This window comes from Sitodiplosis mosellana, unplaced genomic scaffold, assembly GCF_009176505.1.
Source record: "Sitodiplosis mosellana isolate CC-2019 unplaced genomic scaffold, AAFC_SMos_1.0 Smas_scaffold_5235, whole genome shotgun sequence".
Classification (NCBI taxonomy): domain Eukaryota; kingdom Metazoa; phylum Arthropoda; class Insecta; order Diptera; family Cecidomyiidae; genus Sitodiplosis; species Sitodiplosis mosellana.
This window is the reverse complement of record NW_022600477.1, coordinates 47,459-61,039: the sequence shown is the minus strand read 5'-3', so window position 1 is coordinate 61,039 and position 13,581 is coordinate 47,459. Positions and strand designations below refer to the sequence as shown.

General features: G+C 36.7%; 3 protein-coding genes across 3 annotated transcripts; 2 read left to right on the top strand and 1 right to left on the bottom strand.

Annotated features, from left to right (window-relative positions):
- Positions 1–4,775: 4,775 nt before the first annotated feature.
- Positions 4,776–6,966, top strand: LOC129572578 (uncharacterized). Its single transcript, XM_055452565.1, has 5 exons — positions 4,776–5,130; positions 5,239–5,457; positions 5,598–6,217; positions 6,513–6,729; positions 6,834–6,966. Exons 1-5 carry the CDS (start codon positions 4,848–4,850, stop codon positions 6,929–6,931), a joined length of 1,437 nt encoding a protein of 478 aa, XP_055308540.1. The 5' UTR covers positions 4,776–4,847; the 3' UTR covers positions 6,932–6,966.
- Positions 6,967–8,732: 1,766 nt separating this feature from the next.
- Positions 8,733–10,080, bottom strand: LOC129572577 (synembryn-like). Its single transcript, XM_055452564.1, has 4 exons — positions 10,012–10,080; positions 9,458–9,891; positions 9,183–9,303; positions 8,733–9,137 (listed from the first exon to the last, which is right to left on the bottom strand). The coding sequence occupies exons 1-4, from the start codon at positions 10,078–10,080 to the stop codon at positions 8,733–8,735; spliced, it is 1,029 nt and encodes a 342-aa protein (XP_055308539.1).
- Positions 10,081–10,635: 555 nt separating this feature from the next.
- LOC129572576 (chaperone protein DnaK-like) lies at positions 10,636–12,812 on the top strand. Its single transcript, XM_055452563.1, has 4 exons — positions 10,636–10,854; positions 10,965–11,096; positions 11,200–11,386; positions 11,683–12,812. Exons 1-4 carry the CDS (start codon positions 10,732–10,734, stop codon positions 12,804–12,806), a joined length of 1,566 nt encoding a protein of 521 aa, XP_055308538.1. The 5' UTR covers positions 10,636–10,731; the 3' UTR covers positions 12,807–12,812.
- The last annotated feature ends 769 nt before the right edge of the window (positions 12,813–13,581 follow it).

Genomic DNA, 13,581 nt, shown 5'->3' with positions numbered 1-13,581 from the left:
AATCAATATAGTAGATAAGTTTCATTTCTTGAATTATATAAATTGTTAATCAAAGCATATAATCAAAATAAAATAAGTTTCAATTTCAATTTCGTTAAATTTAAACGTAAATTCAAACTAGGTTAATTTTACATTTTCAATTTCTACTATGTTAATCAAAATAATTCAATAATTTTTATCATTTTCATTTCTATTATTTTAAACAAAACAAATCAGTAATATTTTATCATTTTTAAACAGTAAATTTTCATATTAAAATCGAATTTATCTTTTGTTAAACAAAGTAAGTTCATTAAAAATCTATTGAAAAAATATAAATTGAAAAAAAATTAAAACGAAAAAAAAAATGTAAAAGAAAAAAACAAAAAAATAGCAAAACGACGTAAACGACTGTAATTTTTTTTTTAAATAAAATTAAAGTTTTTAAAAAACAGGGAACTAGGGAACTAGGCCACCCCCTTTTTAAAGAAGTTAGCTTTAATTCCATTTTAAAAAAATTGTAAAAAAAGGGAGGTGTAATATGCGACACGAATATGTTAATAAAGACACACGACAGTTAGTCTGTCGTCGCACCTCACACTTAACACATCGTCTTTGATTGCACTCATTACATATATCAGACTCGCACGTGCACACACAGTATTGCACATAGTATCATACATACTACATATCTATACCTTTATATCATTCTATTGAATTGAGTGAGGCTGCTGACGAATGGAAATGGAATAAACTGGAATGGATTGCCGCTCAATCTGCATCGAGCAAATCGATTATGATTTTCAAGCCGAATCGATCATTATTTACATATCAATTGCCGACCAGTGATAGTCCGCTAAGCATAAAAGGAGGTATTTCAGCATTCAACTGAGTTCAATTCAATTGACATTTTTATCGAAATATCCGGTTGCTTACATATGCCACGTTCTTTTTTCTCCCAAACAGAACCAATAGAAATCAGTTTCGCATTGGAAAACACCATTAAACCGCCGATCACATTTGACGATATCAATTTGCTGTGGACATTTACAAATCAAAATGGCGAAGTATTTACGAATCGAAATATTTTCAAAAACGACGTTGGCACCGAAGATCGAAGCAGCATTTATACCATTGTAGCCTCCACATTCATCAAACAGATTAAATTGAATTAACACGAGAAAAAAGTGCTTGTAATGAAATTGACGCCACATCATATCGGAAATAACCTCGTGCAGCTTGGCGTCATTTCCTCCACTTCCATATGTTTGCAATGATGTTTGAACTTTGACAAGCAAGCTTCTATAATACAAATTAAATGCGAGTGGAGACGCCACAAAAATGACTCCAAAATCGTCGATTAATGATCGAACTACTTTGGATATACAAGCAGTAGTTGGAAAATTGGTGAGAATATGCCATAAACAAAATGAGTGGAATAATTTCTAAATTCGAGTAATTTCCATTGGGCCACAAAGGAGACATCCAGTCTATGGGGAAAAATTGATTTTGAGGCACCTGTCATTAAACCAGATGGACCATCGGCAGCTGATAAACCATCTCAATATGATAAGAAATAAAATTTAGCAATACTACCACCAGCACCCGCTCTTCATGTCAGCTTTACACAAATAGCGACCGAAGTGTTGGCTGGCGAAATTATACCGATCACCGTTTATTTGACCAACGCTGGTGCCGAGTCATTGAACGACATTTGGGTAGTGGCCGATGAACCGAGATGGATTTTAGGCAAATTAAATAGTCAAGAGTTACCATTATCACTTCTTAGAGGTAAATTTGAATAAGAATGTGATTGCTCTACTTAACATTTTGGTCTGAACAAATTTTTTCGTTCGAATCTTCTGATTCTTCGAAAATCAAACCGCCGATCAATATTTTTTGTCATTTAGATTTTAGCGATCTAACCAATGAAGCGTTAAGCCGCGAAAGGTGGCGTGTAAACAACATGCATTTAAATTATTCCCATCAACTGGCGGTACTTTGCAGCCGAAGGAAGGTAAAACTAATAAAACAAATTGATTATATTTAAAACACATGTGTTTCCCATTAAGATGATAAATGACGCATAAAAGGCACGAGTATCGGGTGTTTTTATTATTTTCAGAATATATACGCACCAATAGCGACTGATTAAATCCTGAAAAAGAACGTTTGACAAGCTTTTATATTGTTATTCCATTGATGAGAGTATGTGAATGATGTATTTTAGGACAATTTCAGAAAATTGTTTAGTCGTATCACTTTGTGTCATAAACTTCATAAATAATCTACCGTGTACCAATATTACCTGTTCTAGATACACGCAGACGATATTAAATCTCTGATTTTGGGGAAAAGAATCTAATGCGAATAATTTGTGTACGATGATAATGTAAATTGTAGCATTTACAGTTGATTTTTCAAGTTGCCTTATTTAAAATTATAATCAATTGAGATGATTGACTTGCTTTCCGACCATGCTGATAAAACATTGTAAGGTCTGACTGAGAGAGAATGTTTTTTTTAATTGTCAAAAGCCGCAAAATTCGAAAGATATTTTTATTTAATTTTATTCAAAATTTTAAGAGAAACATTTTGAAAAAAAATGATGGTTGATTTTTCAACGGAAAAGTGAATCGAGAAATTCATCGTCACTTTCTTCAGCTTCTTCAGGGATGCTGGACAGGCTTGGTGTGACAGAGACACGGCGTGGTCTTGATTTGATCGAAGCAATGGCCAATCGTAATTCATCCGATGTAATTTCCCGATTTATATTTGAGTCGACCGACATGGAACTTGGCCGACCGGTCATGCTGAATGGTGTATTCGCGAGCCGTTCAAAAGGTTCAAAGTCATTGAAAAGTTGAGGTCGAGCCTTGTTGATTTTACCAACTGTTGCAACAACCTTTGGAGTATCTTCGTCGACTGTCAATGAATAAATTGAGAAAATGAGTAAAATTTAATACAATATACATTTGAGACAATTAAAAACTCACCAGCGTGGTGGGCAACTTGATCATCGTCGGCTTCATCGAATAGATATTCTAAACCATCGTACCCATCGTACTCGTTGTTAGCTATCAATGAATCCAATGAATCATATTCGTCGACCACTGCAATGGTTGCCGGATCATGATGTGTTGTCTGATCGAATAAAAATTCCACACCGTCCAAACCATCGTATTCATCGTTCTGATCAAATAAATATTCCAGACCGTCCAAACCATCGTATTCGTCAAAACTGAACGAAAAATAATCGGTCGGGTCGACCGTTGCAATGGTCAGCGCCGCCAAATCGTCGGCTTCATCGGCTTCGAGCAAACCATCGTTTGAGTCATCCGAGTCATCCGATTGTAAATATTCAATATTTTCATATTGAATTGGGCTCGTTGGACGCTTTGCGATGGTTTCGTTGCGAGCATTTCTGACACCGCTGGGGCCAGCACCTTCGTTTATACGGAATTGAGACGGTTTCGGGCGATCTTTCACTTGGTTGCGAGCATTGCTGACACCGCTGGGACCGGCACCTTCGTTTACACGGAATTGAGACGGTTTCGGGCGTTCGGCCACTTGCACCTGATTTGACCGTGGAATTTTTCTGAAGTAATCGTATCCGGCTTCGCGCACCTAGGGGAATTTCTCATCGGAATAGTTTGAAACATCTCAGGCAGTTTCACAAAACTTCAATGTAGTCAGATAGTTCACACAGTTTCTAGTAAATCTGCTGCAGTCAGTATAAATTTCTCTTTTTATGTGAACCAGATGTCATTGATTTCACTGAATTCATAAAGATGTGTGAAACTGTGGAAGATGTGAGAGATGTCGGAATTTGAAATGTCATCTGCATTGCCGACTTTGTATACTCTATTGTATACGTGAGTGTAGACTTGAAAGAACCGTCAAGGCATTGGTTTATTTCAGAATTCATTTCATTTTTGGTCATGTCGAGAGTAAGTAACGTCTTTGTGCGGTTAGAAAAATTTATTGGCTCAAAGTATCCGTCTTTTCTAAAAAATATTTTATTGAACTTTGGTTTTGATTGTGAATCCGCTTTAATTTTATTGAACGAAGATAAGATTACAAAAATTGAGCGTGATTTGGTCACAAACCCAGAACTATTAAAGAATACGGTATACGATAAAAAAAACTCTAAATCCAAATGACGAGTTCAAATTTTTAATCGGACACCGTGAGCTCTTATTAAATATACCAGAAACAATAAGACAAAAAAATCAAAAGACTCAAGAGAAAAAAAGGAGAAAAAATAATAAAAAACCACAATCGAACGAAGAATCGGGCACAGAGCTAGGTACAGAGTTGGACGTTGAAGTTTTGAGCAAACGATTGATAACAAAAATAAATTCATTTTTTGAAAATAAAAATTTCGATTGTGAAATTACCGTTGAGCATATTGACCTTTTGACTTTGACCGATGACGGTGCGGAATGTACAGTGAAGTGTTTGTTCTGTGACTTAAGTATTAAAAATCTGTACAAATCAAATTGGCACATAAGTAATTACATTCAGCACACATTACGGCATTCCGAATTAATAAAACTACGACCAAAAGCCCAGCTAAATCAAAATTCAAATCAAAATCCCACCCAAATTCAGCCTGGCTTCCAGCGTGCAAATGAAAATGTTCTAACGGTTGTTGAACAAATTTTGAGGTAGGTTGGGAGGTACAACCGAAAAAATCAACTTGATCGATTTAATTATTTTATGATTGAAATCAAAATAATTTAAAAACTCTTGACAATAATAGAACAATCGAATTATTTCTCTTAAACAGCACGAAAAACAATAAATAATTGACTGTATTTGACAACTTAACCTCAAAAAAAAGCACTGTATCGAAAATCATCAGCATGTACTTTGTCATATTCATTTTGGGTGCAAAACAAAATGTGATTGTTCCACATTCGTGGATCAATGACATTGAACTATACCTCGAAGAATTTATGAATAACGGCGTGCGATCAAATACAAAGTTCAAAACATTTTGGTCTGAAGAAGAAGAGGCTATGAGCGCTGATGGTATTCCACTGGCGTCGTACATGCCTATTCGGTTCGACACATTGGCTATGCGTAGACGTGTGTTCAGATTTCCAGAGGAAGGGTGGTATGACTGCAAAATTCGACACGTTAATTGTAAGTTTAGTGAATAGTCTTGTGTAGTAATTCGAGTTGAAAAAATATTTCCCAGATGTAGTTTTGAATTCTTTCCCAATCAAACTAAAATTGCCGTTTTTGATTTAGTGAGTTTTGCCGAGGCGGTATCGTATAACAAGAAACGTCGACGTACTTCACCTGTATGTTACAATCCTGCAAAAATGTGCAGACCAAGATCAAATGGTGGATCGCGTTCAAAGGCCACAAGATTGGCAAGTTTTTTCGGAAGTACCGCCCGATCAACGCAACGACAATCAACATTGAATGATTTTATTAACACAGTGTCTGCCACCTCTGTTAATTCAGGTAATTGATGAAAATAGATTTTTCATATCACAATTTGTTTCTAAAAAGACTTGAATTAGATTCCAAAATATTCCTAGAAATATTCTAGGAAATACAACCCAAAATATTTGATTTAATTTAATTTTGGTTTCTATTCTCAGAAGAGTCTAGAGAAGTGACTACGTCAACGATGGTCACAACGCATGCTGATGATTTTACTGTCGAAACATTTGTTGAGTTTGATTATGATCAAAACCTAGATACCCATGAGCAAAACGTTGTATCCGGCGATGCTACCAGTGCTCAAAACGGTCTAGAAAGCGGTCCTTCAAGTGGTTCCAGCAACGTGCATGATGAAACTGACACTAAATCAGTATATCAAGTACCATCTCAACCGATATTCAGTTATTCTGATGTGCATGCTGCAGAAATAGAGCAGCTTATGCAAAACCATCTGGCAAGCTCACGTCGAAATTCAGAGCAAGTCGAAAACATACAAGTTCAGCCTTCAGCTCAGTTTCAACCGAATCAAGAATCGAACAGCCAAGTGCAAGACACAGCGAACAGCAACATTCCAAGCCAAGTTCCACAAGCTCAAGTTCTTGCTCAGGTTCAAGTGAATATACAACAGAACGACAACTACGAGCTAGACTACGAGAGCGATGAAGACGATTTCTTGATGATTGATGAAATTATGCCCCGTCCACTACATTCAACGGCACAAGGTTTGGTGAAACACAAAGACGATGAAGTATCAGGAGATATGCCCTACATAATAACGGTGAGTGTTGTATGAATCCAATCTATTCTAATTGTTGTTTGCTCAAAACCTCATCGAACCAAATCTAGAACCATACATTTTTAATAAGGTATCTCATATGGGAACCAAACAATTTTGTATTAGGTTCTGGTACAAAAGTTTTTGGTTCCCACACAAGAATTTCATTGAAAAATTTTTGGTTCCAATGGGTTCCACAGCTAATCTCCCTTTTACTTCATGGCAGGGCTTTTTAGTTTTGAAGAAGATATAAAGAAGAATGTTGTGCTATATTTAATTAATCCTTTTCGTGATATAGAAACGTGGACGTGTCTATGAAATTGGGGGTAAACTCATCGAGATAAATGTTGATGTTTTGAATACACTGAAGACATGGAATTCACATGAAGAAGGTGATTCGCGCAATGATACATCTTGTGATTTTCGATTTGCTCTGACTGCTCTTCTTTCGATTCTATCGCCCGATAATGTGAAGAAAGGAGATTTTGACCGTGAAGCTATGAATTTTCTCACCGGTGAGTTTAAGAATTTTTTTTTAGAAATAATATCCATTACCAATATTTTGTTCTTGAATTCATTTATCTAATTCGATTTCGCTCATCCAAAAATTCATTTGCAGATTTGTTAAAGTTGCGAACAGACAACAATCAAGAACGGATTGAAAACTGCAAACAACAGATTTTGAATTATTTGATCGAGCAGCGAAAGACTTCTTGAGAATCAGACACACAACTCCAAATCAGACACACAACTCTAGCCACCAAATGAATTTATATCGTATTGTCACCACTTTAATTCAATTTATATCGTATTGTCTCCAGAGTAAAAAATATTTCAATTTTCAAATGTAAAGACTAATACTATAAATACTATAGTAATAATACTTGAGTCAAAAGTGATATTTTCCAAAATTTATTCGTCAGTCGATTCTAATTTTCAAACATAAGATTTGTCTAAGTTTTCGGCCTCACTAGCGGCCTCACTAGCGGTCTCATGTAATTTTGTTGATCAAAAGGAATATAAATAATAAAACTAAGACAATAACATATTGAACTATTTTAAAATTTTTATATAAGATATGAATGAAAGCAAAGAAAAATGATAGCATAGCCAAATCGCCTCGAAATATTGAACTTTGGAACAGCGATGGTTCAATGAAAATAGTACGTATGGTACTAATAGCTCATTTATTTAGATGTCAACTTATTCCAAAGGTAAGCTGAGCTGATAGACTGAAGATGGTGCAATAAATTGCTTTCGAACGAATTTAACTTGACTAGCCCAATGCAATGAGTTGAATAAAGTAACTCTAACTCTCTTCAAATCAGATCAATCAACAAATGCGAATGGACTATTCAATAAGTTTGGCGGACGCTGAATTTTTATTCTAGTTATTTATGTTTTTTTTCGCCAAGCGATTTCTTTTCATGTGGTGGTAAATTTGCTAGAAATCGAATACTTCTTCTCTAAATAAACAAATTTATTAGTCAATGAATTAGAATGATTGCCATTTACATTTAGAACAACAAATGAAAATTCATATAAAATTGGAAATTTGAGTTTTAGTTTCAGTTTTATTTATCTTTCAATTTTCAGACCAATGTTCGTCATGTGTTACACAAATCATTTTACTATTTAATCTGTCATGATTGTACTTTATTTCGAGTAGTCTCTATTTCTTCGCCATTTGTGGAGTTTGTTACTGGCGTCGTTATAGAACATCGCAAGTTGCTCTCGTCTTTCCTTAGTCATTTCACTTGTTGTGAATATATCACTACTGACGGTTGACTCAGAACTTATTTCCATAAGACGTAAGTTGATGGTGGAATCGATGTCCTTTTTTGTGCAATCGTCTTTCAAATTTAAAAATGTCAGCAATGATGGGATTGATCTATCTTCTGGCAGTTTATCTTGATGTTGTTTACTCTCAACCATAGTAACGCGAGTTTTTATTTTGGACACTTCGATTTCATTTTTCCTTCTGGATTCTTCTAACACATTAAAACCATGATGCAAACGTTCTAGCAATTGTTCCTGAGCGCTAGCCACTGTGCTAGTCTGCGCGATCATTGTAAGTGAATTTTGGTGGCGGTTAACGAAAGTATGCGCTCGGAAGGGACTTCGAGGACGTCTAGAAGAACGTTTCTGATTTTCTTTTCTGCTTGGTCGTCCCATTTTCATAGTTTCGAAGTGTTTCCGCCGAATATGATCATCCAGGTATGCTGGTCTTTTTGTTGCGAAATCACATAATGCACATTTTAATTTATCCCCTCTGTGCTGTTCTTTTTGGTGTCGCTCTAACCCTTTTTTTGTTATGGTTTTGCCGCAATCCGGGCATTCTGTTGTCGGCAGACTCTTCGAAGATCGACTGGATTTGGTTGGGCGCACCTTAGCTTTCTTCGACATCTCCTTGGCAGATTGCTTTGATTTGATTTCACATAACTTTTTTGATAGCTTTTTTGGCACTTTTTTGGAGGATTCGATTTGGCACACATTGGCTTCCTTCGGCATCTCCTTGTCAGATTGTTCCGTTTCGATCGTCCTCAATTGTCTCAGCATTATGCTTTACGGTATTACCAAACATTTCGATATCACAACGTATGGCACTGATTTTCTGTCCCCAGTTGATTCCATTGACAAGGGAATCGACATGAATATGCATCGGTATGACAAGCTCAGAATAGCAGGCGGTTGGCACAGTTGTAAGCAAATTGATTGTGTTCGACCATAGCTCGATATGTTTTTCCTCTGACGCAGCACGAAGCAGCAACAAATCATGTAATACAACGGCCAATCCACGGAATTGAATATCTCCGATTTTCTCGGTAGCAACCGAAGTGAAATTGAATAGCACCTTCATAATTTCAATTACTAAATTGACTTGGCGATCGTTCAGTTCTTGGGGTCTATTCTGGAGGCTAGTCTGGAGGTTGAATTGTTCTTTGATCATTAATTCAATCATTCTCACCAGGCAAATCAGACCATTTTGATCATCTCGAACCTTAGTGCGCCCATCGGGATCTATCGCCGTTATTAAGAATAACAACTTCATATCGAAATATTGCATATCCCATGTAAGATTTTTATCCCTGCAAAAAAACACAAAAAATCGGAAAAATTTCAATTTTATTCAAAATCTCATAAGTTCAGTGTAATTTAATCGGTCAATTCCTCGCTAGAGGAATTCAGAAAGTTGAGAGATAAAAGAAAAAAAATTGTTTCATTACAAATCTATGAACACACCTGTAGATACTAATGCTAGTACTAATGTAGGTTCTTAATCGACGCACGATGCCATTGATAGCCTCACTTTTCAAGCATATAATTCGGCAGTTATTGCTTTCGTATACCAAATTGTATAAGCATTTGAGTGCTTCAACGACAATGGCCGAATCGTTGATGTCTTGGTTGATGTCTTCTTTATTGGTGCGTCCAATGTTGGCAATATTTAGCAGTGTATCGAATTGATCAACGGTTATCGTTTCATTTAATTGCTTTTTGTTGCGTGATAATATTTGAATCGCAGCCAAACTATCTCGATGAATGCTGAATGCTTCCATACTTCCTTCACTTTCGCTACTTAGTTCACTTCTGGGCACTTGCAAAAAGTTGAATGTTGATTTCCAAACGACGTTGCATTGGTTCTCTGTTGCAGTAAGATCAGACGAATTCGAATACTATCAAAGACATAGTAAACATTACATGTATTTCCTTATTTTTAGCGCTATTTCAGTATCCAACTGATGGTTACATTGGTTCGTGAAGACAAACGAAAATGATATAAATGAATAATTCACCTGCGCTACGAAATACTGCAAATCTTCCTTTCCCCTAGCCTTTCCCATTTGCTGCACATTTTCCTTCATCATTCTATAGAATGTTCTTAGTTTCAATCAAATCACTCTAAAACCTAGTCTAAAACGCACTTCCCTTTTTTCTATGTTGTACACAATGAAATTTTATGCTTCAATTAGCAATTGAAATGTAGATCGGAATGAAATCGCCAACAATATTCCTTGAAATATGCCAACTAACATGCCAAAAAAAACAAAATGCTAGAGAAAACAATTTAGTCAATGTTCTGCGAATATTTTGACGCTGCATTCAATGTTGAAATATTAATGCCTTTGCGTTTGCGTTGACAACTAGTTTGACAGTTCTGTGGAGAGTTCAGTTTTATGCTGTTTTTGGTCCAGTCCACATTGTTGCACACAAACACAAACACAAGCATATAACTATAAATGCGCATAGATTAAGAAGTCGACGTCAACAATAACGAAATTGTTTAATGGCTGCCATTTTTTTCGTGTACTTTGTTGGTTTTAGCTGCACATAAGAAAACTATTAAGTCTAGTATTAAGTCTAGCGAATTCTTTGTCTGCATAGCATTTGAATAGCAAAAAAGGACTTTGAACGTAGTTTTGACAGTATTATAGTTTTTAGTTTCGAAAAGTCAACGTTTATTGTTGTTTTGTGTTTCCCTAGGTGTTTCCATACATCGCCATACAAAGGCAGATATGGCTAAAAATAAAATATTTGGTATCGACCTCGGAACGACCAATTCGCTGATCGCATTTTGGGATCACGGCAAAGTAAACGTGTTAGCTAATGAGTATGGAGAAACCACAACACCGTCATGCGTAGGTTTTACGAAATCGGGTGTTTCAATTGGGAAGAATGCCATTAAGCAACAAGAAGAAAATCCAGAAAACACGATTTTCGAATCAAAAAGAGCAATTGGGCGCACTAGCCCATCACCGAAGGCAAACATCCAAAATTCAAAGTCGTTGTAGATGACTCAGAAAGACAAATAAGCCCAGAAGAAGTCGCAGCGATTATTTTAACGAAATTAAAAGACATCGCCACTGCTCGCGGACAACAGGTAAGCAAAAACCCTGTCATCTTCATAGTATGCTCGCATTGAACATAAGATTATATTGCGTTCAGTACTAAAATTTACACGTTTTTTTCGTTTTTTTTACTAGGTCAAAGATGTGGTCATTACAGTGCCGGCATACTTTTCCGAAGACCAAAGGAATTCAACGAAAATCGCCGGTGAAATGGTTGGTCTGAACGTGTTAAAAATCATCCCAGAGCCAGTAGCAGCCGCTCTGGCATTTGGATTTGCATCGGGCTGTGGCCTAGAGGGGAAGGTCTTGGTTTATGATTTAGGTAAGTAAAATCTAGAGTAAAATAACCTCAGAAAATTGTTTGTTTGGTTCTAAAGGGTGTATTCCCATACGACAACGGCAGTCCCTAGGCTGCTCCAAATACAGCTGACGACTCTTGCTCGGAACCCAATGGAACCAAAAAATTTTATATGGAATTCTCATGCGACAACCAAAAACTTTTAGGTCAGAACCTGATGCAAAAGTGTTTGGTTCTCAGTGGAAATCCTAAATAAAAGTTTTTGGTTCCATGTACAGTCCCCATTTCAATATACTTATTAAGATATATTTTGTTTTCAGGTGGCGGCACTTTTGACATTGCCATTGTCGATATTAGCTCGACCGGGTGTTACCATGTATTGTCCACCAATGGTAACACACACCTGGGGAGTGCAAATTTTATCGGCCGGTTAATGAATTATACTGTCAAAAGACTTGGCAAAGAAACACACGCTACAATGTTAATGATTCGCACAGCTTGCGAAAAGGCCATCAAACAATTGTCGTCGGTTGAGAGCGCAGAAATCAACATCGGCGACAACAGCATTACAATAACACGTGGCGAGTATGAACGAATGATAAGCGGATATGTCGCATCAGCAATGGAATGTGTCAAAAATGCCCTCCACGACGCCGATGTCGAAAAAGATGAAATAAGCAAAGTCGTTCTGGTGGGCGGGTGCTCTCAAACTCCCTTCATCAGAACATGTCTCAAGGATTTTTTTGAAAAGGATTTGTCAACAGAAGTCAATCCTATGGAGGCGATCGCTCACGGTGCGTGCATTTATGGTGCGGTCCTGAAGAAAATGCCGGGCGCACCAAACATGTATTTGCGTAACTCAACACCACTTACCATTGGCTTGGTTGGACCGAACAAAGTATGTACTCCGTTAATACCCCGCAACACGCCATTTCCAGTGGAAGAACCAAGGAATGGGTGCACGTCGAAAGATAACCAACAAAGAGCCAGATTCGAAGTTTTTGAGGGAGAAAATTTGCATCTGGATGGCAACACAATTTTGGGATCAATGTGTATGGAAGGCATTCACCCAGCACCAAAACACGAAGAAAAATTCAAAGTCTGGCTGAAAATAAATGAAGATGGCGTGATTTCAGCTCGGACAAAGTATCTGCGCTCGAATGAGGAAAAAGAGCTTGTAATTGATCGGCCAAACAAGTTCACCAGTGAAGAATTAGCACAGATGTCTCGGTGGGTAGCACAACTTCAAAGAGATGTTCAGCCATCATCTTCCCCTTTGGTATCTTCCCAACCGAAAAAAAAGCGCTCTAGAAAGGGCTCGAAACTCAAAAAAAGAAACATTGAAGCTAGCACTGAAGAAGGTGAAGAAGTTCGATGCCCAATTTATGGTGGTGGTTTGAACGCGATGAATTGCGAATCCAGTGAATTCGTAGTGGAAGATTAGTCTAAAGAATAGCTAGAAGAATAGTTCAGTTTAATCGGGCCCTGCCGGTTTCAGAATCGATCTCTTTCTCAGTTGGTAACGTAACGATATAACCTAGGATATAACTCACAATATAACAATGAACCAATCGGATCCGTATCGAATACTTATTTGCCTTTATTAACGAACTATTCTGTAAACTTGCAGTCAACTTAAATTTCAATTTTTGCTGAAAAGTGAAACCAAAAAAATTGATTCGTATAATACATGTCAAATGCCTATCCAAAAAATGAAAAGTTAATAAAATCTCGTTAAATCTCATTACTAATTCAACAAAAATTCGCACCTTTTTTGTTTTGAATTTGAATCTGTTTCAACTAGAATTTGAATGGCAATCAATCTAATTCATTGTGGAGATTGGTAAGATGATTGTTAACGACTCTTGTTTGGAACCCAATGGAACCAAAAATTTTATATGGAATTCTCACGCGACAACCAAAAACTTTTACATCAGAACCTGATGCAAAAGTGTTTGGTTCTCACGAGGAAATACTTTATACAAGTTTTTGGTTCCATGAGGTACGGGAAATATATGTACACCACAGGCCATAAGTTTGGATACCCCTATGAAACGTTTGTTTCTACGTTTTTTGAACATTTTCACTTGAAATTTAGTATTGGATATGAAAGTATATCGAAATTCTGACCGAATGGATGATTTGGAAGATAACATTTGGCCGGCCTATGGCCATCTTTTGGCCTTTGAGCTGTGGAAGCCAAAACCGAAGTCTTAAAC